General features: G+C 35.7%; 6 protein-coding genes across 9 annotated transcripts; 2 read left to right on the top strand and 4 right to left on the bottom strand.

Moving 5' to 3' along the window:
- Nucleotides 1-1511: 1511 nt before the first annotated feature.
- LOC111447642 (U-box domain-containing protein 21-like) lies at nt 1512-3331 on the bottom strand. The gene is made up of 2 exons (XM_023086908.1): nt 2802-3331; nt 1512-2450 (listed from the first exon to the last, which is right to left on the bottom strand). The coding sequence occupies exons 1-2, from the start codon at nt 3298-3300 to the stop codon at nt 1603-1605; spliced, it is 1347 nt and encodes a 448-aa protein (XP_022942676.1). The 5' UTR covers nt 3301-3331; the 3' UTR covers nt 1512-1602.
- A 1916-nt stretch (nt 3332-5247) lies between these two features.
- On the bottom strand, nt 5248-8614 carry LOC111446872 (aspartate-semialdehyde dehydrogenase-like). The gene is made up of 7 exons (XM_023085778.1): nt 7975-8614; nt 7574-7660; nt 7401-7445; nt 7210-7305; nt 6971-7072; nt 5619-5773; nt 5248-5533 (listed from the first exon to the last, which is right to left on the bottom strand). The coding sequence occupies exons 1-7, from the start codon at nt 8530-8532 to the stop codon at nt 5452-5454; spliced, it is 1125 nt and encodes a 374-aa protein (XP_022941546.1). The 5' UTR covers nt 8533-8614; the 3' UTR covers nt 5248-5451.
- Nucleotides 8615-9377: 763 nt separating this feature from the next.
- On the bottom strand, nt 9378-12445 carry LOC111447885 (CRAL-TRIO domain-containing protein YKL091C). 4 transcript variants are annotated; one of them, XM_023087255.1, is made up of 7 exons: nt 12277-12445; nt 11946-12054; nt 11616-11871; nt 10809-10845; nt 10487-10604; nt 10233-10343; nt 9378-9674 (listed from the first exon to the last, which is right to left on the bottom strand). In XM_023087255.1, exons 2-7 carry the CDS (start codon nt 12009-12011, stop codon nt 9537-9539), a joined length of 726 nt encoding a protein of 241 aa, XP_022943023.1. In that variant the 5' UTR covers nt 12012-12054; nt 12277-12445; the 3' UTR covers nt 9378-9536. The 4 variants fall into 4 exon arrangements, with proteins under 4 accessions (XP_022943023.1, XP_022943025.1, XP_022943026.1 ...); XM_023087257.1 differs by having other exon boundaries at nt 12324-12445; XM_023087258.1 differs by lacking the exon at nt 11946-12054 and having other exon boundaries at nt 12324-12445.
- A 1027-nt stretch (nt 12446-13472) lies between these two features.
- On the top strand, nt 13473-14248 carry LOC111447634. The gene is made up of 2 exons (XM_023086897.1): nt 13473-13878; nt 13958-14248. Exons 1-2 carry the CDS (start codon nt 13531-13533, stop codon nt 14126-14128), a joined length of 519 nt encoding a protein of 172 aa, XP_022942665.1. The 5' UTR covers nt 13473-13530; the 3' UTR covers nt 14129-14248.
- Nucleotides 14249-16415: 2167 nt separating this feature from the next.
- Nucleotides 16416-19611, top strand: LOC111447894 (adagio protein 3-like). Its single transcript, XM_023087269.1, has 2 exons — nt 16416-16718; nt 17593-19611. Exons 1-2 carry the CDS (start codon nt 16441-16443, stop codon nt 19196-19198), a joined length of 1884 nt encoding a protein of 627 aa, XP_022943037.1. The 5' UTR covers nt 16416-16440; the 3' UTR covers nt 19199-19611.
- Nucleotides 19612-23100: 3489 nt separating this feature from the next.
- LOC111447244 (S-protein homolog 1-like) lies at nt 23101-23586 on the bottom strand. Its single transcript, XM_023086288.1, has one exon. It carries the CDS (start codon nt 23584-23586, stop codon nt 23101-23103), a length of 486 nt encoding a protein of 161 aa, XP_022942056.1.
- Nucleotides 23587-24515: the final 929 nt, after the last annotated feature.

Genomic DNA, 24515 nt, shown 5'->3' with positions numbered 1-24515 from the left:
AAAAAAAAAAAAAAAAAAAAAAAAAAAAAAAAAAAAAAAAAAAAAAAAAACATAATTAGAGAGATTTTAGGGGTTGGGTTGAAAGGGTAAAAGATTTGGAAGAAAAAACGAAATCTTTGGAACTTAAGAAGTCTAAAGGAATCGGTGCCGTTAAAAAAGAAAGGAGAGATTTGATGGATTTTATGCCAACCGTCGTTGAATTTGTAAGTTTTTTGGGTCAAAATTATTGCCCCATAACTCTTTCTAATTCACTTTTTGGCTCATTGTTCTTGACCATTACCATTATTTTTTGTTTTTTTTTTTCTTAAAAGAAGATAAATATTTGATTTAGCTTTTAGAAAAATTAAGCTTCCCAACCTTATTTTGAGTTTTTTTAATTAATTATTTAAGAATTTTAAAAACCAAAATATAATTTTCTTTTAATTTTTGAAATTTGGTTAAAATTCAAATGTGTTATAAAATAGGAAAAGAAAACAAATAAAAATAAAAACAAACCTTAACTATTGATAATTATTTATAATGTTTTTAAAGATATTTATCGAGTATAATTCAATTAATAATTATCTAACCCAAATAGGAATAAATATTTTTTTTTTTATCAAACCAATTATACCCCATTTGCCCCATTTTCAAAAATAGTTTTAAAATAAAAAAATAATCTAAAATTGTTTTTTCATTATTCCCTTTAATTTTTATTTTGTAAACGATTAAAGCATGTGGAAGTGGCCATCCACTAGGCCTTGTTCATCACATATTCCACCATCGTAACAATTTGATTCTTTATCTAAATATAATTTATACCTTAAACATTATTTTCGTTCTAACTTTTTAAATTTTTAAATATTCTATTTTAATCATTAAATTTAAACGAAAAACATAATTTTCATGCATATTAATACTTTTTTACTTATTATTCGCTCGTTGAAATACTTGTCTCAGCCGATTTATGTGAATACAATGTATACGACATATACAAAATTGTATTATTTAATTAAATAACAAAAAAAATTTAGAATAAAAAATAAAGTTAAAATAAAGATAGGTTGTGAAAAATGGGGAAATTATAGAAAGGGAGAGAGCTACCAAAACATTGCATTCAAACAAAAAGACTTGGACTAAGTTTCTTCAATAATAAAACATAGAGAAAGACTTCGGACATATCTTAGTCATATAAACCTATTAAAATCCCATCAATTATAAAAATATAACCATTGAATTTTGTACATTAATATTCTTATTGGGGCATGTGATTTCTCTTAAATTCACCCATTTTCTCGGTGGGGTCAGTGAAATATGAGAATTTGAACCTCCGATCTTAAAGAAGTGGGTACTGGAAAGATTCTCGACCAGGTCAGTGAAATATGAGGATTTGAACCTCTGATCTTAAAGAAGTGAGGATTGGAAAGAATTTCGACCGGCCAAATTAGTGAAATATGAGGATTTGAACCTCTGATCTTAAAGAAGTGAGGACTAGAAAGATTTTCCACCAGATTAGTGAAATATAATAAGAGGTATTATTACAAAAAAAAAAAATGGAAAAATGTATGTAATTTATTTTGTACAACAAACAAAAAAACATGAGTAATGTAAGTAAATTTAGAATCAAAAGGTTCTTTTGAGGTCCTTAAAATCCAAAGAATCAATACATTCTAACCTTTCCCTATGAAGATTATTCAAGAGTTTCAACAACTCAGTTGCTTTCTCCTTTGTCCATTCACTACAACCAACTTGCAACAACAACAAAAGCTTTTGAAATGCTCCAACTTGAAGAGCTTCTACTTTAACTCCTCCATCTTCATCTTCTTCTTCTTCTCTACTCTCGTGCTTTACGAGCTTCCAAACGATCGACACCGATAGCTCGGTCACCAAATCCGACACTCTAAGTATCTTTTTCACAATCACGGGCATCGTCAAAGCATGCGCGTACGCCTCTTCTCTTCCTTGTTTGGTCTCGCAAATGCCATCGAACACTCCCAACGCCCTCTCGCATACGCTTCTCTCGGCGTCTACGAGGGTTTCGAGTAGCAAAGGGACCAACCCCATTTGAAGAAATGCCTTTGTGAAACCCTCTTGATTGGAAGAAGAGGCTATGGCATGATATGTTATGAAAAGTGAGGCCTTTTTTGAAGATGAACAAATGGGCTCTTTTATGAGCTTCATAAGACCCTCTAATACTCCTTGGATTTCTCCTAATTCGCTTACTTTTTCAGGGTATGATGAAATTATCTCTTTCAATACCAAAATTGAGCTTCTTCTTCTTGATTTGTCTTCTCCTCTTACAAACCACACCAATGCTTGCATTGAAGCTTCTGATTTTAGATGTTTAATGGCTTCTTCTTGTAGAGGGAAGATCATTGCCATCGTCGATAAGATTTCTTCTAAAATCTCGACCCTTTTCTCGAATCGTTCGGGTTTCGAAAACGCTTCGAATGCGGAGGATAATACATTTCCTGTTAACATATAAACAAAAATAATGATAAAAAGGTTCCACCTTTGAATCTCGTAGCTAATTTGTAAGAGTCTTATTTGAGCTTTTCCTTAATAATTTTAAAATGGGTCGGTTAGGGAGAGGTTTACCGACCCTTGTAACAAAAGGTGTTTCGTTATACTCCTCAACCAAAGTGGACGCTCATTTGTAAGAGTCGAAGGTCACCCCTGGCAGATATTGTCCTATTTGAACTTTTTCTCGATAATTTTAAAATGGGTCGGTCAAGGAAAGGTTTAAACACCCTTGCAATAAAGGGTGTTTCGTTCTCCTCCCCAACCGAGATGGGATGTTAGCTATGAAGTAGTTTACGAACCTGTTCCATTGGCAATAATGCATTTCTTGTTCCTTTCACTTTCTTGTACCAATATCTTGATCTTCTCAACCAAGGACTTGCATCCCTCACAATCCTCCCGCCTGACCGCAGCAGCGATCTTGTCAAGAATCTCCCGAACCTGCACGGGGCTGGCGGGAACCCTCGGCGTCGGAATCCTCTCGATCCCATGAGCCCTATTCTCGACGCACCAAGCTTGGATCATCTTCCTTATGTTGTGATTAGGAATGGAATCAATGGTGTGCAAAGGTTGGTTAGTGAAGGGGCAGCTGAAATTGCCTCCTTCAATCCATGTCTCAATGTTGGCTCGATCGTAGGTGATGCCGGTGGACATGGTGACTGGATCTTTCATCAAGTCCAGCGATATTGGGCACAGGAAATGGCTCGGGATCGTCAGCTCCGCCATGCTGCCGCCGCCACCGCCGCCACCTCTAGCCATCCTCCGGGTAGCCCTCCGGCGTCGCCAAGAAAACATCATCATAGAAAGAAATTAGAGGAAATTAAAGAGAAGGGGTTGTATTTATATTGGATAAAGATGGTGTTTATATGTGAATGGGAACATTGAACGGTCACGCGGGGGGAACTATAATATATATATATATATATATTTATATATATAAAGTTGAACAAAGAGGGAATTAGTCGGACAGAAATGGGAGAGTTTGAATGTTGACCAAAGAGAGAAAGAAGAAGGGAAGTTTGAAATGGTAAATGGATTTTATTTTATATATATATATATATATATATATATATATTAATGTAAATTTTTTATGGGTAATTTTAAACGGGGGGACGAGGTATTAGGAATCACGACCCTCTACAATATAAACTTTCATGGCTATGTTTTAGGCTTCAAAGTCTCGTACCATGTCAGACTCTCTCCCAACAATTCTCAACTTGAAGGAGAGAGACAATATTATATTTTCTATTTTTAACTGTTCAGTTATATTATTGTATTTTTATTTATAAAATATTATTAAAAATTTTAAAATATTTTATATTGAAAAATAAAAATTATCCATTAAAAATTAAAATCTCCACTCCATTTTCCTCCGGTTGACCAAGTCGTGCCATGATTGAAATTAAGCCTAAATTTAAGGATTAAATTTAACCGTTGGAAGGTGTGAGGATTAAACTAGTCATTCTAAATTATAAATATGTATTTATTAAAATAATTGGAAATTTACATGTTTATAAAATAATTGTAAAAGTTTTTTTTTTAAAAAAAAATTGTATGATACTAAATAAAATCAAGAGAGAGAGAGAGAGTAGTTGAATTATAATTAAATCCTCACCCAATTATTGAATTAAAAAAAAGATCTATAATCATAATTAATATACCTTAATTAAATTTGTTTTTAATTAACTTAATACATTCATTTTTAAATTTTTAAATAGAGTAAATAAATAACAAAGAAGGAAAGGCTATTAATTTGTTTTATTGATTGAAGCAAAATAAATTATTAAGAATTTAAAATTATTGGGAATACATACGCGGAATAAACGCGCAATTTGAATCGGCGGCCTTAAACGCGTGCCCAAATTCGGTATTTCACCTCTTTTTTTTTTTCTTTTTCTTTTTCTTTTATTGTAAAACGCATTTTATCCCCCATGCTTTTCTCCCTTATCACACGCAAATATGTTTTTCATAACCTCATTATTTTTTAACATACTTATATTTCCTTTTATTTGGGTTTAAATTCCATTTATACCCTTGACCGTTTTACCACTTATATTTTAAATTAATAATGGTGTCAAGATTTTCAAAATCATTAATGCATAATTCTCACCCATGTAATAATAATTATGTTTTCATTGTTTACTTTGAATTTACTACGCATTTACTTTAATTGTTTTACAAACTCTTTACTCTGTTGATTTTAATGAAATAAAATATGTTTTCATTTTTTTTTTGATTTAAATGACGTAAACGTGCATATACTAACAATCCCAAACCGAACTAGATTTTGAAGAACGAGTCATTACCTTTTAAAAATGAACCAAAAAATGCTCTTGAATTTCCCACAGAATTGAGGAGAATTTTTTATTTGAAAGGGTGGAGAGAGTAAAATACAAGTCCATTGAAAATTCTATTGCGCGTAATATTGGAAATTGACTTGAAGTTGGCAATAGTTTTTTAATACCTTTTGGTATCTCAAATTGCAAATTTCTAAAATCTACCGTTCAATTGTCCAACTTGCAATACAATTAAAATGACTAAAAAAATATATAGAGAAAAAAAAAACAAAAAATATTGTTGTAGGATTCGCGGGTTCGGTGAGATACCTTTAAAACTCGATCCAAATTGTTTTGGTTGAAAATTTCTTCAACTCGAACACGAACAAATGATAATCAACCCGAATGGGTGAGAAAATGAAATGTTAATATGTAAAACATCTGAATGCAAGCAATTCACAAACAAAGCATCTAAGTGGTTTATTGTAAAAATAACTTAAGATCTAAATGCAAACTCATAATCTTAATTGACCGTCCTGCAAAATTTGCGCCAAGTTATGGATACAAAGACCGAGAGATGATTTTTTTTTTACCTTGAGAGACATTCTGTGATATCATATGTAGCAACAACAAGAACTTTGTCTAGCAATGTACCAATTTTCGGTCATCGTCGGGACTACAGTAACAACTCGGCAATCTGAACAGCATTAAGCGCTGCACCCTTGCGAATTTGATCACCACAGACGAAGATATCCAACCTGCATCCATGAGAATCCCATTAGTTTTGTTTTCATTTTTCAATCAGGAAACAAACAGATAACTCTACGAGGTAGATGTTTATACCCTTTATTTCCATCAAGTGAAACATCCTGTCGAATCCTTCCAACAGCGACGTCATCTTTGTTTGATACTTTCAATGGTGTAGGAAACTGGTTGGCAGCCCGGTCGTCTATAATGACGACTCCAGGAGCGTTTTTCAGAATCTCTCTGGCTGTGTCCTGCATAAAACAGAAATAATAACTTAGAACTCGATTCGTGGAACTATATTTTTGCGACTAGAATCATTGATCACAAACAAGAGAGGTACGAGGTGATCTATTGATAAATGAAGTCAAACATTTTTTGTCATGTGACACAAACATGAATCAGATGGAAAATTTCAAGCATCAGATACATTTCATCCTGGACTGATGATGATCTCAAATTCAACTGCGAGTGTGTGTTTAGAGAACCCATAACGAGAAAACAAATTCAAATGAAAAGAGAACCGCAAATATCAGATTTTAAGAACTTCGCCATGAAATAACCGCAACACGGTGGTAGGTTTTATTTGCTAAATAATGTAATGCTCTATAATTCAGTTTTGGGGAATTTATGAATTTTTAGCTTCCTATAAAAAGAAAGAAACGAGAACAATCCATGAGTACTTATTTCCTACAAGAAGGAAAAAATGGGAAATAATCGATGAGTAATTGTTCAGGACCATTCTAAAGAAACTAACAATTGGCATCCATTATATAGTAATCAATCAAAGAAGTTCTTATACAGCGAATTTTACAATGTGCTTAATCAAAGAAGTTCTTAGAGCATTATGAAGAAACATTCAATCAAGCATCTCCTAGTAAAATCAAACCTATGGAACGCAAATGTACCATGACAATATATTAGGAGGCCGATTGACAGAAGTCCAAATAGGCTGTAAAAGGCTTCACCACATGGCCTCAAAAGTTGAAAGCACATTCTCTTAGATTCAGCACCATTCTTTTGTGCATTACAAAAGCAAAAGACAGGCGGAAATGTCCTCATTCAAAAGAAAAGTTAAAATTAAGAAAAACAAGTTCACTCTTTACATTATGCTTATAGCCCATCCACTAATCTTTGAGGAGGCCTCACCCACCCCAAGGCCAAATTATAAAGTTTTCAACTTAGGGGCTTAAATCCAAGACCTTCGAGGTTATCTCCGAGCATCCCAAGCCATTACCCTCAAGGCATACCCCTTGGATCCTGACATGATATTTTAACAACTAGGGTGGATTTCCATTCCCCATACAAAAGTCTGGGAAAAGGCACTTCAAAATCATTTCATTCTCAACCTAAAATAAGCAGAGGAAAACTGAAAACGCCAGCAATCAACAAATATCTCAAGAAGAATACACGATAGCACTGATGAAAACAATATCAAAATAAAATCTTACCTCATCAAGGGGATTCTCAAATTGAAGATTCACACTCTCAGCATGCGCACGCATGACAGGAACTCGTATGCAAGTGGCAGTAACTTTAACATTAGCATCACTCTTGAGGGGCATAAAGCAAGTCGGTTAGAGTACAACATGATTCCATTTACCAATTTCCAAAGAAAAACAATTCACAAACGTTGTGCAAATAAAGTTCAGGACGTAAGTGGTATCCATAATTCACAACCAACACTCACCCATATTTTCCGAGTTTCTTTTACTAATTTCATTTCCTCTTCGTTGTATCCATTTGAAAGAACAGATGCATTGTGGGAGAACAAATTGAAAGCATACTGCACCAAGGAGAAGAAACTGAGAAAATTGCAATAGAAATTTAACCCTAAAAAAAGGACACATAAAGATAAGTGCCAATGTAAAAGAGACTGACCTGATCCCTAAATATATTACAAGTTGGTGGTTTTCCTTCCAGGACCTTAAAAAAAGGGAAGAGAAGCAAAACAGTTTAGAATAGCCATTGAAATGAACTAATAAACCATCCAAAAGATAAGACGTCAAAGAAAAAGCAATCCAGATTATGAGATACAATAAACGGAAAAAAACCTCGCGAGTTTGTTGCACAAGCTCTTCCATTGCTGCAGCACCAGCACCACTAGCTGCTTGATATGTACTAACAACCATGCGTAAAACCTGTCATTTTCAATACCGGTATCTATCTATCATTAAGGGTGAACTTGAAATGAAATTTAGGAGAGTAAAAAGTGATTTAGCACATTGAAAATACTTATTAAATTTTCATAGCATTTTGGAAGTACTTAAATGCTTATAGGAGAAGCACTTAAAAGCACAATTAAGGAAACATCAAAAGGCAGGCTACTTTTGAAAGAAAAAGCAAAACCTGAGAGTAAAATCTCAAACTCAAACATAGCTCGCGTATCATTCCCAAAAATTGTAAACAGAACAAAGGAAAAAAAAGAAGAAGATGAAAGAATCAATCGCAAAACCTTAGCGTGACGATGCAGAGGAGTGACAGCCATCAAGCAGATGATGGTTGAGCAATTAGGATTGGCAATCAAAGCGCCCTTGCCAGTCCCAACCTTAATCCCCTTCATGGCTTCGGGATTAACCTCCGGAATAACAAGAGGCACATTCTCATCCATCCGAAATGCGGAGCTATTATCGACCACAATAGTCCCCTTCTCAGCGGCGAGCGGTCCAAACTTCTTGCTGATGGATCCTCCAGCGCTGAAGAGAGCAATGTCCACACCATCGAAGCTATCCGCAGTGAGCTCCTCAATAATATGCTCTTCGTCATGAAAGCGAACAGACTTGCCAGCGGAGCGCTTCGAGGCTAGCATCTTAATGGAGCGATAAGGGAATCCACGGTCTGAAAGGACAGAGAGAAATTCCTGGCCGACGGCGCCGGTGACGCCGACGACGGCCAGAGAAGGCCCGTTCTCCTGATACGCCATACGAACAACTCTAGAGATGCGCCTTGATTTAGGGTGAGGAGAAGCAGTGGAGAAGAAGAAGGAGGTTCCTGAAGAAGCTAGAGCCGCCATTGTAGAGAGAGAGAAAGAAGAAAAGCTTCAATGGAGCTGAGGCGGCCGGTTACCCACTGAATAGCAGAGAAAACTGCTTCTTTTTTTTTCAGTCATTTATATTTCCAAATTTTAAAATATTTATTTATATATATATATATATTAAAGTTAATAGATAATAACTTTGATAATTTTTTGTAGTATCCTTTTTAATTGAAATTAAATTTTGGTATCTGTTATATAAAAAACAAAATATTTATTAAAATAAATGTAAAACTATTATAAAGAGTTTAATTATTGTAATTAATACAATTTAAGTTTTTTTTTCCTTCAAGTTATTAGTCAACGGTTCGTTCTTCTTCCCTATTACAAAGTTATTAGTCAACAGGTCCGAGCTCGAGTTCGAGCCCGAATTCAACCCTTATTTTTCATTTAGATTGATAGCTTAGGACCCAATTACGTATACACATCTAGATTCTTTTCCTATGGCAATGGTAGTTTCACCAATATCACACATAAAACATAAAATGTAAAACGTAGGGCAACCATAAAGGATTTTAGGATGGGCTCTACCTACCTAGACTAAACAACTTAGCACCCCTAAGATGGACTTATTAACTCGAAATTTCATAACTTGACTCAGTACTTCAAACGACCCTAAAAGACTCGGTGCTCCAAACGACCCTAAAAGACTCGGTGCTCCAAACGACCAAACGACCCTAAGAGTTAGAATGACAAATCTTATAAAGGATAATCATAGAATTAAGGCTGTTTTAGTAGTCCATAATCTAGAGACTAGAATAAAGACTAGGCAAGAGTTGAAGATAAAATAGACATTTACTAAGATCTGATATCATGCCTATAAATTTTTTTTGAATTTCATGTAAATTTTACCGAAAGCTATGCTAGCTTTAGGTACTGAATTAGCTTACACAACAATTCCATTGAAGCTAATAACATTATATATCTTATATATAATGAACTTTTGAGAGAGAAATAATACAATAGAAATCAATTGCCTATCATCAACCATCCAAGTGAGGAAGGACAGCATCTTGAAGAGCAATAAGCTTTCCCTTTCCACCATACTCAGCCGGCAATACTTCTTCTCCAATTTCCTCTATCATACTTTTCCTTTCTTCTTCATTGCTCACAATCACAATCTGAAGTCATTAGTTTCATTCAATTTCAATCAAAATGTCACCAAAATATGAATCATGCTTCTTATAACAATGATTCTAGTACCATGCAGTTAACGTTCATATACAATACTCACAATGATCACTAACATTGAAAAGATTAGAACAACTTTCTATCTTTATTCTCCATTTAACATGTTCTACGAACCCTCTTTTGTTTGTGATTTTCAATGTTAATTTGATTCAGAAAGGAGGAAATAAAGCTGTGGGGATTTGAAATTAGAGCTTAATGCCCTCACTTAATATTAAATCACTGTTTATTCAAAAGCCTGTCAATCCAATCCAAGCACAGCAGAGTAGATAAAACTAGCGGATAAGATACTAATTATCATCTCGTTCAATTCCTCACCTCACAGTTTTTTAGTCAGTTGTTTAACTAAAAGAATGGTTAGTGTTAGTCCCCGACTTTAAACACATTGTTTCAGCTGTTAATTATAATCACGTACGGAAACAAGTATTTGAAGGCAGATGCAGCGAGTCATTTGTCAATTTTTCTGGAATGTTGTTATAGAGATCACATACCTTTTCGAGTGTCACCTTCTCGAGGAACCGAGAAACCATCCTCCACACGCTGATAAAAAACCGTGGCATGTTTAAGATGTAGCACTTTGCCAGACGTTCAGGATAATAGGCCTGTATTAGAGAAGCCAAAAGAATCAAAACTTGCAATGGTTATGTTACAAGAAGGAAAAAAAAAAAAGAGGTGCTTCATGGCAGTTTAAAGTTTATGAACTAAATTGCTACTTTCCAAAAGTATTTTTAAACCAATAGTTAACCTGCAAAAACTGAAAGCCTGTGATCAACCCACGGGGGTCGATGTTCTTGTACGAAATTTGCTGCAAATCAAGAATGCCAATCAGCTTCTCATTCCCGATTTCTCTTCCTTGGAAAGCACTGTAACAGACACCAGAAATACTAAACAAGCTATCACTTGAACTTGCCAAGATACAATTGTTTGAGCAATATGGAATCATATTATTCACAAGAGTGACAAAGAAAGCATATGAAATTTGTTTAACATGGTTGAAAATGGTGAGTACAAAGAAAGATAATTTGCAAGAGTCTGCACACATGAAGTTAGTACAGATTGAGTGGCACCTTGAAATTGTCTTGTCCAAGGCATAAACCACATACTCTGCATAAAGATAAGAGATGAAAACAAGTGAATCAGATAATATCAATTACTTGATGCCTTTAACTCATTTTCCATTCAAATGCATAATCCTGCGCTGTTGGAGAGAAAAAAGCTCAAGAAGGCAATGTAACCTTACAATATTTAATCATACTGACACATAGAGAGCTGGAAGTGCCCGCACAAATGGGGCATGTATGGTCCACATTCACATGATCTTTTAGCCTAAAAATTGATGAGCCGTCTGGAATTCAATTTTGAAGATAGAAAAAAAAAATCCGAAAGTGTTCTGAAACTTGAGATTAATTTCATTTCTGCACATAGTCATAATCTCAATCTTGTGATGAGGAATAACAATTTTATTTTATTGAAAAATTGGTCCTTCATAATAACATATGAAGTGCAAATCTTATAGAATGTCAAACAGGAATGAGACATAGGACGGTCTGGTGGTGACCTAGAACGGTGTAACGATCCAAATTTTCGTTCTGATCATCCAATTTTCGTCTATCGTTAATTTTGCCTTTTCCCAATATTTTTCATGAAAACCATCTTAGAAAACAATCTATAACGAAGATGTAGAATGGTACAATTCAATCTATTCTTTAAGATATTAATTAATGAACCGAGCAATCAATCATGGTGAAGAAGTGGAACTGGTCAACCCTCATGGAATCAATATAAAACTAATTTCGAAGGGCGGGCTAACAATTTCAAAACAGATCCCAAAACAAACTCCAATTAAACTAAAAATCTGAGTTGAGAGAACTCACTCTTGAACTGAACTTGATCCTTCGCAGGAAAATGCTTGCTCCCTTTAACGATCATCACAGAATGCCCATTCCGTGACAAACCCTGCAAATAAATTTTCCTAGCTTCCAGTTCATCTTCAATCTCAGATTCATCAATTCGCCCATTCGGAACCATCGTATCCCTCCATTTCTGCCATTGTACAAACATCTTCGCTGCTTTCTCAACATCCATCGACCTCGCAATCAAAAACCTCATCATCGTCAGATCTCCATACTTCTGCAAAACAAAGATAAGATAAACAAACAAAAAATTCCAATCTCAAAAAGAAACAAATCCACAGAAACCCTTACTTCTGTGGAAACCCCATTTTTCTCGACTACTCTCCTCATCTGCAAAATCCGCTGACTATTCTCCATTTTCCAAAACTAACACAAAGATAATCACCGTAATCGGCCTCAACTACAGTAGAAACAACGAACTTAAAATCAAAATCTGAAACCAAAATTTCACCAAACTAGTACGATCGGTTTCAAAATCAGAAATCAGAGAGGGAGAGAGGGATTTAAAACAGTAGAATCAAAGAAACGGGAAAGGGAAAAAGAGAAAAAGGGAGATCAGAGAAGAAATTTGGAGGGATGAAATGGAATTTAATGGTGGAGCCAAAAGTGAATGGATATGAACCGTTTGGAATTTTGCTGCGAAATATTCGGAAATGGATTTGAGAGTGCCTTTCACGCAATTCAATGTTGAAGAAACTTGCAAACCAGTAGTCACTATGAGTCTACCAAAGTCATCTCCATCGCCATTTTTTCTTCTCCAAGATTCTCATTTACTATTCTCCTTTTGCAACTGTGTGAATATATATAGAGAGAAGACAAACAGAAAATTACTTTTATTTTATTTTATTTTATTTTGATATTTTAAAATGGAAGAAATTGGAAAATTGAAATTCATTTTTTACAAAAATGTCTAAAAATAATGTTGAATTATTCAAAATGTCTATAAACATTTTTTAGAATATAACTATATTAATAAAAAAGTATATAATTTAGTATTTATATCAGTGATTTTTTTTTATATAAAATGAAAATATTTATTAATCCCTCATAAATGTCAAATGCCGTGTAAACTAAGACATTTAGCAATTGTCAATACATATTTTCTTCTTTACTAATTAAATGAATCAAAATGTGCATTTATTATTTGTTTTATATTTATTTCATTTTAATTTATAATTTCAAATATTATATTAATGTTCTCTAAAATTTTAGATTAAAAATTATTTTGAATATTGTGGCTAGTTAAAGCCAAATTGTTAAATAAATCTATTTTTTTTAAAATAGCTGAAAATGGACCATAATTATTTAAAAATTTTATTAGATAATATCAGTAATTCTTGTGGTACTTATCTTATAGATCAAGATTTCCGTATTTATTATTGTATTTATTGCTCCAATTTTGGTAGATATTGAGAATATTATAATTTATTTTTATTTTTGCAATATACTTTGAGAAATTTTCTTCAATTTTATTTATGTATTTATTTAATAAGTATTTAACTTTTTTTATTTTTTATTTTTTATTTTTTTGCTTCATATAGTGAAAATAAAGCAAAAAAAAAAAGTGATTTATTATTATATAGCGAAAATAATATTTGCTTATGACCACATGCATATATTATAATTTATACAATTACTTTAATGATTAGATAGGTAAGAAATATAAATGTAAGAGGTAAGGTAACGATTGGAATTAATTAACCTAACCTTATAATACAATATAATATTTCATATCAAATTATCTCATTATTATATAGTAAAGTTTTGGGCTAAATTTATAATTTAATTTTAAAAAAAATAAAGGGAAAATAAAGGGCGGAGAGCTTGACCTTATCTCGAAAGGTCGAAATTCCGCCCTCCTCGCATTTCTTTCAAAATGGCGAACCACCTCCAAACATCCCCAATTCTTCACTCCGATTCTCTCCCCACCGTTCTCCGGCCATTTTCCGGCGACCTAAACACAACTCCAACCAAAATCACTTTCTCTTTCTCTTTCACAATCCACGATTCGCTAAATTTCAGAGCTCGCCGCCGCCCCCAACGCCTTAACGATTGCGCTGCTCGGCGGAGAGTCCGATACGATGATGAAGAAGATGAAGATGAAGAGTATGGCCACAATGAACAGATTGCGCTTCTGGAATCCTACACTCAGGCCGCCGCCGGCGAGGCGCTGATCGTTCACGCGGCGCTCGATGGCGACCTCGTTGAAGTTCTCGTCTTCAAGGTTTTTCTTCGTTTCTTTAAATTTAGGATTTAGGTTAGATTAAAAATTTTAATTGAGAATGAGATGTAAAATTGGACAGGGATTCTCATCATGCTTGAGCTTTGCGACTTCATCTGATCCATCCAGAAGTGTTCTTCCAGCAAGAGCAACGATTCAATCCATTGATAGAATCAAGGGCCCATTTGATCCATCAAATATCGAATACATTCAGAGGGGTATCACTTGGGAATCATTCAACTTCCCTACATAGCTTAATATCATACCCTTCGTTCTTACAACCATCATTGTGTTAATTAATTGAATATCATTTCATTACTTCAATTTTCTTACCTTCAATTTTATCAAATCCTCTCGGCAGGTTTCAATTTTATCCTTTCGTTACGATTGCGCGTGTATGTTCAATCGTGTGCGATACATCCGACTTGCCTTTACACGCGGCTAAGTTATTTGGCTCGACTTTGCCTCTACTCAGGGCCAAGGTCTCTCAATGCAACGTCGTATCTCATCTTGTCATCTCGATCCCCATCGACATGGTTCATATGTTTTGGCACCATTCCGAGTTTCGGGATGTCGTCAGCCATCACAATTCGTTCGGTCATGTCATCAAGAACGGGCCTGCGTGTCGCTCATCTCCTCAGGACTTCCCGAACATTCATTCATTTGGGTTCTATCGAGGCATTGACCCTCCCATACCCATGTCGTGTCATTTACGGATACCGTGCCGGATAGCGGGTGTATATAGCAACCTCCAACACACGGGCTGGGGCGCAATACCGGCACACCTGTGCTGCCCAGTACTGTACTTGAAAAACTCATTTCAAAGGAAGTCGTCCGAGACACTCGTCTCGGTACGCTCGCACACACTGTGACACACATATGTGCCACGGGGTAGCTCACTTAGGTCATAGGGCCCAGGGTTGGTAGAGAGCTAACACCATGATATCCCTATAGTACATTTTGAGTCATTTTCAATCTTTGAGGCATAGACATGATTTTGGTGAACGGTCATACAGTGTCATGCATTGTCCGTCTAATGTTCGATTGACACCAAATTTGACGAACATTCATATTTCATATGGAAGGGTAATCTTGGAACAAATTTTAAAATTCATAAACCATTTAGATATAAATTTAAAAATTTTATGAACTAGATCTATTCGTTCACTTTTATTAGTGATATACTAGAGAGTACGAGTATTTAGAAAGACATACATAGTCTCATGCTTACTCTTTAGGAATTGACCATGTGAGTTTTTGAGCAACCCTTGTAAGACCAATTTCTTATCCTTTGTGCTTATCCTCGTCTTTGGGTCGGACTTGATTTATTAGGCATATAGCTCCTATAGTCTTTAAATTTTCAATCTCATATCGTTTTGGACTCGACAAAGTTCGTCGATAAGTCTTTTTTTAACCTAGAATTGTTAAGGTAAAAGGATTTGTTGAAGTGGTAATTATGAAATTGATGGGATAAATGGGGGAGTGGGACTTGTGTGTCAAGATCAAATAATAATAATAATAGTAATAATAATTATAAATAATCATAATGTTTTTCAATGGGTGGATGCATGAGCATGAGCATCGCATGTCGATCGGCTGACGATGGGGACCACAAGGCATACTAGAAAGAATCCTCTTCCCGAAAAAAATATCTTCTATGACAACGATTTTCATGGTGACGTGGCGATTTCTAATTCGCCCCTGAACGCCAGATATTTTCGAACTCCAAATATCCAATCCCACGCGTGTTCCCCACTCTCCCCAACGTGGACTTTCGCTCTTTTCTTTCACCCTTCTTTTTCCGCTTAATTACTCAACTGCCATTTCCTTTTTAAATTAACACACCAAATTTTTAGTAAGTTATAAATTTAGTTACTTCACTTATAAAAAGTTTTTAATAATTTTTTAATGTTTTTCTTCAATAATTTTTATAATTTAATTGCCTAATAGTTTTTTTTGGTGTTCCTGTCTCCTTGAATTTATACATTTTTTTTAATTTATATTTTAGAAAAGTCCCTTAGTTACAACGATTGATCTCATAGGATCACACATAGTTGCAAAAGTTGACTCCTATTGTCACCCATGACTCTAATAGGCAAAGACGACCTCCATGGAGTCGGCCATGCCCAAAACAACCCACATTTGAGGGGTTGACCATATCTAATAAAGTGATTTCCTTGAAGGCTAATTAGAGTCTCTCACGTCATAACCATTTTCATTTAATCCATTATGACCATTAATTTCGATAAAAATCTCACAAGAATGTTGGAGAGGGTCGCCTTTTCGGAAAAGCAATACAATGTAGGATTTGTTGAAACACGATACTTATTTAGGGATAGTTTTGAACAAAAATGAAAATTTTTTAAAAAATTAATCACATCATTCATATTATTTTTAGTGTATGGAAGGATTTTTCTATAAATTCTGGTGTAGTGGCAAATTCGTAATTTTAAGATGGGAGATGGGCATTTTACTTCACCGCCATCGAGCAGATAAATATCTCAAATGCTCTGTCCAATCACTTCAATTTTCAGGTTCTGACGAAAGAAAGAAAGAAAGCGGCGAATGGCAATGGCGAAAAACGATGATGAACCGGAGGTTCAGAGCTCCGTCAAGAGGCTAAAATGCTCTAAGCACGACGATGAACAGCTCGAAAATGAAGAAGAAGAAGAAGAGCAGGTGAGTGAGCTTCCATTGAAGCCAGGCCTGTTCTTCTACCCAATGACGCCAACTTCCTTCGTGGTCTCCGATGCTCTGGAGCCCGATTTCCCAATCATCTACGTCAACAAAGTCTTCGAGATCTGTACCGGATATCGCGCCGATGAGGTCCTCGGCCAGAATTGGTATGATGAGATTCAATTGCGCGATAATTTTTGTTGTTTTGCTGGATGTTTTTGGCTTCCTTTGTTTGGTATAGAAGGCAGTGGTAATTTCGGTTTCTGGATGGATTTATAATGTAATTTTCGGTACAAGAAACTTTTGGATGCTCGATAAGGTGATTTGAAATTCAATTAATCCAGGGGCAATTAGTTTTGTGGTTTTGATCGTTTGTAATGAAGACAATTTATGTGCCCTTTTGAGTTGTGACTTGCATCAATTTCAAGTGGGAATCCTTTCCAAAACCAGTTTTGTTAATGTTTCCTGTTGCGAATGTTCTATGCTTGTTAAGGGTGGCTTTTTTGTGCTGGTCGATCCTTTTAGCAAATGAATGATTGTTTGAATTCCTATCCTTACACAAGTTACTACATGATAAAGAAGCACATTTGATTGGTTTGAGTCTAAATTCTGGTCGGCATCCTGTTAAGAAAGATAGAGGAGAAGAAAGTGAAAGTACATTTTGATTTCCTTGTTTATTTTTCTCAAAAAGGCGGTGGCTCTGTGGAAAATTATGGTGACTCTGATAATTTTCTATCATTGTTGTGCTCTTTTTCTTGGTGGGACGGTGGGGGTAGTTACCATTTGATTTCCGTAATTCACATTGAAGTCCTGATGTAGTTTCCTTTTAGTTTCATTACAACAGCATGACTTTATCCAATTGAGTCCATAGTTATATACTGTCAAATGATTCCGGTTTAAGTTTATCAGCGGTGATTTACTTGAAACTTCTTTCTCTCTTCGTATGATCTTGTCTTTGTACAGATTAGTTTATTTCCATGGTTTTGTAATTGTTCTTGTGTGTAAGAATTTCATAAACTCATATGGGTACTTTTGTTTCAGTCGGTTCTTACAATATAGAGATACTCATGCACAAAGGCGCCACCCTTTGGTAGATCCAGTGGTTGTTTCTGAAATCAGAAGATGTCTTGAGGAAGGCGTTGAATTCCAAGGTGAACTCCTCAATTTTAGAAAGGATGGCACTCCTATGGTGAATAGGTTACGGCTTGCACCGATACATGATGATGATGGTACTGTAACACACATTATAGGAATTCAAGTGTTTTCTGAGACAAAGATAGACCTTAATCGGTTGTCATATCCCGTTTTCAAAGAAACTTGTGCAATAAAATATGATCTATCAGGCAAAAGTGCTCATCTGATTGATCAATCACCATTTGGTCAGCATAAAAAAATCTGTGGGATACTACAGCTTTCAGATGAAGTCTTAGCCCATAACATTTTATCACGCTTGACGCCACGAGATGTTGCATCTGTTGGATCAGTGTGCCGAAGGATTCGTCAATTGACGAAGAACGAACATTTAAGGAAGATGGTATGTCAGAATGCATGGGGAAGAGAAGTGACTGGAACATTGGAACAAATGACAGATAAACTTGGTTGGGGGCGCTTGGCCAGGGAACTTACAACTCTTGAAGCTGTATGTTGGAGAAAACTGACAGTTAGGGGAGCTGTGGAGCCTTTACGTTGCAACTTTAGTGCTTGTGCAGCAGGTAATCGACTTGTATTATTTGGTGGGGAAGGAGTCAATATGCAGCCCATGGATGATACCTTTGTTCTCAATCTTGATGCTGCAAATCCAGAGTGGCGAAGAGTAAGCGTGAAATCCTCCCCGCCTGGACGTTGGGGTCACACTTTATCATGTTTGAATGGTTCTTGGTTAGTTGTTTTTGGTGGATGCGGCAGTCAAGGATTGCTCAACGATGTGTTTGTACTCGATTTGGATGCTCAGCAACCAACGTGGAAAGAAATCTCTGGTGGAGCTCCTCCATTGCCTAGATCCTGGCATAGCTCCTGTATGATCGAAGGTTCTAAACTGGTTGTTTCAGGTGGATGCACAGATGCTGGGGTGCTTCTTAGTGACACATACTTGTTGGATCTAACAACAGACAAGCCAACCTGGAGAGAGATTCCCACATCCGGGACTCCCCCATCTAGATTGGGACATTCTCTGTCAGTTTACGGTCGGACAAAGATTCTAATGTTTGGTGGACTTGCCAAGAGCGGACACCTACGCTTACGATCGGGCGAGGCGTACACCATAGATTTAGAAGAGGAAGAACCCCGGTGGAGGCAACTTGAGTGCAGTGCATTCACTGGCATAGGCGGCCAGAGTGCTGTAGTTCCTCCACCAAGACTCGATCATGTAGCAGTCAGCATGCCCTGTGGAAGGATTATCATTTTTGGAGGCTCAATTGCCGGGTTACATTCACCTTCTCAACTGTTCCTTTTGGATCCTTCCGAGGAGAAACCATCATGGAGGATTCTCAATGTTCCTGGACAACCACCAAAATTTGCTTGGGGACACAGTACTTGTGTGGTTGGAGGCACAAGAGTTTTGGTATTGGGCGGCCACACCGGGGAAGAATGGATACTCAATGAATTGCACGAACTCTGCTTAGCTAGTGGGCAAGATTCAGATCTTTGATTCTATTTTAATCTGCAGCCAACAACACCCCAAAGGAAAAGTTGCATCAAACGAACCAGTTGAGACTCCTCGTAGCTACTGTAAGAACAAAAATTTCCCAGTTCCTTGCTGCATTATGATTTTATTTGTGTTTAAATTTTGGTCTTCTGTATATATTTATAAAAATGTAATATAGGTTGCGTTTTTCCACTTTTTCTTACCTTTCTTTTTGGTTCTGTAATTTACTTCTAGGTGGCCATGTGTCTACTTTGTATTGTGCAGCACTTCCTGTGTAGATGTACATGTTTTCTCTTGATTTGGGGTTTCTTATTTGACAAACAGGACCTCCATTTTTGTTTAAGACATGTATTACTGGAAATGACAATTTTGATCTCCAATTTACTGGGTGTCAAGATGCCAAGTTTGTTTGTTTGTTTGCTATAAATGTGTCTACTTGCATTTTTCTCATTAGCTTCGAAGATAGGTTCGAACGATTCAAGTATTCGTGTTATCGGATTTACAGGCAACAAAGATGTTGGCTTTGTGTGGTGGAAAAAGGATGGAGATTTGTTTTGAAAGGGAAGACTCCACTAAGCATACTTAATTGGCATTTACCTATATAGTTTGGCTGTTCTTCACCATAAATTTGGCTTCAAATCAAAGACCTTACCAAGAAATTCAATGGAAAATGGGATCTTTGTGAGTTTTCCTAGTCTATCAACTCTTGCAAAGATTGAACCAAATTTACCTTACTCTACACCAAATGATAATTTTGATATTAATTTTTTTATTTAGGCCAAATTAATAATACCTATGAACATCAACTCGTATGCAACTTGATTTCTTTTAGTGTAACTTGAGTTGGTCATAAATCATGCGTGAGTATACTTGCAATGCAATTTTGAAGCATCAACTCGTTAGAAACAATGCTACAGACAATCATTAGGTGGCATCATTGTGGCATCCGCGTTGCAACTAATGAGTAAAATGAGAAACAAAATTTAATTGATTGATTGTGAGACCCCATCTCGGTTAGAGAGGAGAATGAACATTCTTATATCTTTATAAGAGGGTGGAAACCTTTCTTAGCGCGTTTTTGGGAACCTAGAAGGAAGGCCGAAAAAAGACATAATCAGCAAGGGATGGGTTTGGGCCATTACAAATTCATAAAGAACCACACTGGAAAGGAAGGCCCAAAAAAGGACATTATCAGCTAGCAATGGGCTTGGGTCATTTATTACAAATGGTATCGGAATCAAACACCAAGCGATGTGCCAGCGAGGAGGTTGAGCTCTGAAGAGGGGTAGACACGAGGTGGTGTGTCAACATTAAGGCTCTAAAAAGAGGTAGACACGAGGTGGTGTGTCAGCATAGGCCCCAAAGAGGGTGGATTGGGGGTCCCACATCGATTGGACGGGAATGAGTACTAGCGAGGACGCTAGGCCCCAAAAGGGAGTGGATTGTGAGATCCCACATCGATCAATAAGATTCACACAATGTATGTCTCATATCACTTAGATATACAATGTGCTGGTTTTTTTATCCCTATGGTGATGATATCAACCCCTAGTTCACATGCTCTCAGACAATGTCCGTTCACTACAAAGAACAAATGAAATAAATAAATAAATAGATTTTTTATTAAATTTGATTAAGATAAATAAATAAATAACATTGAGATAGCTCAACCGATAAAGATACATACACGTTATGGTTCGTATCTTCTCGTGTCACTCGTTCTCACGTGAAAAGATTAAAAAACAGCACTTTGAAAATGTAAGCTAGGATGATGGGGACACCACACACCAAGCCACAGACCAAGCCAAACCCTGTTCACTTCACGGCAACCTAAGCAATTTCCAACGATGATAGAAGACCTCTTGACCAGCTTTATTCAACATATAAATCCCATCTTGTTTAGCGATCCAAATGCACCTAAAGTTGGAACAGTACTCATCAAAGAAAACCTCATCAACAAAGAATGCATCAAATTCCTTAAACCCTCTTTCCCATTCCAATCTACAATGGAATAATGTTCTTGCCCATATATTGTCTCTAAACGACCAACTTTGTTGATCGTCTGGAAAGAGTATGTGTAATCCCAAATCGTCGTCTTTAGAAAAGCAATGGCTATCTAATATATACATTTTCAACCCGTTGCGAATTTCGACATGAAATTTGGGGATATCAAGGAGAGATCTTTCCTGTTGTTGTTGTTCTTCACTGGCACCCGTTGTTGGACAGGACATCGTAAGTAAGAGCCCGAGCCATAATAATACAAGTCGATCCATAGGGTTTAGATTTTGTCCGATTGAACTCGAAGGAGTAAGTGCTATTATTGTTTGGTTATCTTTTGATGTCTGATGGATAACGAGTTCATGTTCTTGTGATTTGTGTGTGTATATATACATGAAGTTTTTTGGCATGGAAAAGGCTCAAAATAGTTGTTTTTGTTGAGAAATGTAAGGGGAAACCTAATGTTTTTGTTGAGAAAGTCAGCATGGGAAGTTTGTACATTCTGATTAAGAACCAAACACTTGCAATACAAAATATAAACCATTAAAAGTTTTTAGAAAGTCTTTTTTCGTGCAATTCCTATCGCTTTTACGATAGGGGTTTGTGCAAAATGGACGGAAGAACAGGAGGGACTAGCTCAAAAACAGAGGACGATTATTCACGAGTTGAATCAAAAGTCTATTTTACCCCTATTATTACATCTTGTACCTACCTTAAGTATCATTGATTCTCTCCTGAATAATTAGTTCATGATCCAACCATACTCCCTCTCGAGTCTATGAGAGGACGAGACTCATTGTTCAGATCTCGAAATCAGCACTTAAAGAAACTGCTCATTTACTCTCGTAAACCCTAAACCCTAAAACCCTAAAGTCCTAAAACCCTAAAACCCTAAACCCTAAACCCTAAAACCCTAAACCCTAAGAGTGAATTTCATCTCAATGAATTTATTTTTCTTGCACCCGTTAGGTCAAATCTCGAAAATGGTAGGTTTATTAAATTGACTACAAAAGTCATTCTCATTCATGCAAATCAAAGTAAAATCCGTTAAAGACAAAAGTTCATAACTCAATCACGATTGAGATCGAGTCACATATGATGATCATGTGAAATAATAGTCTTTTCAATTAACAGATTCATTACAAGACTAAATATTTCGTGTCTCAATCTTATATATCTTCATTATATGCGATATCTCCACTCACATGTCTCTATGAACGAGTTGGATCAAATCATTTATAACAACTACAAAATGGCTAAATCTATAGTGTCATGAACATAAGCACCAAACTTTATCTGTATATAGTAGACTGTCTCAGCTATTTCTTAAACATAATTTTACTGCAAACAGATCCTATGCTGTTTAAGATTACGGTAATAGGTAACGTTAGATTTGTTAGATTTTTCATATAGTGAATAATATTATATGGTAAATAAAATAATTTAAATTATTACTAAATATCAAAAAATAAAATCTCATCATCTCCAACAAATAATTCTCATGCCATTGGATTCACACAAAAAAACTTAACTTTAGTGAAGGGCCGACCTATGTTCAAGCCACCGACCTCGCTCTTGAAAAATATTTTTAGAAAACGAAAAATATTTACAAATCAATGTTATAAGATAACAAAAAAAAAACAACCAACAACAACAATGACATTGATAACATATAATTCAAATAGGAAGAATCGACAAATAGTCATATCTCCTTACAATACATTTTACAACAAATTAGCCCAAAGAGATGTAAACATAATTTCAGCCATGAATCATACACTCATAAACTATAACAATAAAAAAATAAAAAAATTATTCAACATCAGCAATTAGAAATAAACGTGATCATGACATCAAACATGTAATAGTGACCGACAACCCCAAGTTGTGAAGTTGTTTGGTTTTGATCATGGAACCAATTCCCAATGATCCTTAAAAACAAGTTGACCATTTTGGTCGGCCAAATAAAGGCCATCTTGTTTTGCAGTCCAAACACACGAAGAATCCCCACAAAAGCTGGTGACAAAGTTTAGATCATCAGCAAAAGCATCAAATTCCACGAACCCATAAGCCCACTCCAACTTGCAATGAAAATTGGTGGATCCAAGCCAGTTCCCTCTGAACGACCACCTTTGTTCATCGTCTGGGTATATGACACGCACCCCCAAATCGTCGTCTTTGGAGCAGCAATGGCTGTCCAACAAGTACATTCGCAGCCCATTGCGTATATGCACATCAAACTTGCGTAGGGCTATGGCAGGTTGGTTCGGATCTGGCTGCTCGGGCCCTGTTTCTGCCTTCTTTTTCGAGGCCACCGACATGGTCAAGGACACCGGGTGGAGGAGGAGGAGGAGGAGGAGTGGTAGCCGCCGCATGAGCCCCTGCGCCGCCATTGTGTTTTTGGTTAATTCTCTGAGCCTCTTCTGGGTTTAAATTGGCTGTCGGAGAAGCCCCCAGGTTGTTGGAGAAACGCTAATATTGGACATGTTTTGAATTCATGGTCATCGCAGGTTGTCTCCACATTGCACGTTTAAATTATGTTCTTCATAATTTAATTTAGTTGCTAATATTTTCTGTTTAATTTGCTTTAAAATCGCTATTGTCTTACCAAAAAAAAACCTTTTTTTTATTGGTAAGAATTTATTTATTTATTATTATTATTATCCAAGGAATCACGTTAATGATAATTATATTGGTTATTTAATATATGTGATTTAATTTTATTTATTTTTAGATTTAGTTCGTTTGGATAAGATAGTGCATGAGGGTCTAGTCTTTGTTTTGGCTCATTGTATATTGTTGTCGGTCTTATCAAAATACGGTTTTTTTTAAGCTTTCATTTCTGGACTATTATGCGTCTAATAAGGAGAGGTTTCTACATTTTGTCACGGTACTCGAGGTTTTGTTTTGTTTTTTTTTTTTAAATTATAAAAAGCACGTGGGAAATTAATAAAAAAAGATAAGTAAAATAATTTACTTTTAATCTTCCTGCACGCCTTTGACCAAATTTCTTGGAAGCGGTCTTCATAGCTATGAATTTTCCACCTTCATTAGATTTACTACCGTTGAAGTCGTGTAGTCGAAGTTCTGAGATTAATATTGCTCATTATCTTATCTCGACATTCTTATCAAAGAGAAATTAGAGAAATGGGTAACCGTTCTAGAAAAGACACTTTATTTTAAGTATTATTTAATTCAATTCAGCCTATTAATAACCATTCGAGAAAAGACATACCTTGAAGTGATAGAGTTCCCAACTCCATCGACTATTTAAAACTACAATATTTAAATAAATGATTTGAAGTTAAAATATTAAAAAATA

Source organism: Cucurbita moschata, unplaced genomic scaffold (genome assembly GCF_002738365.1).
Source record: "Cucurbita moschata cultivar Rifu unplaced genomic scaffold, Cmos_1.0 Cmo_Scf00009, whole genome shotgun sequence".
NCBI classification, from domain to species: Eukaryota; Viridiplantae; Streptophyta; class Magnoliopsida; order Cucurbitales; family Cucurbitaceae; genus Cucurbita; species Cucurbita moschata.
This window is presented reverse-complemented; position numbering and strand designations above follow the sequence as displayed.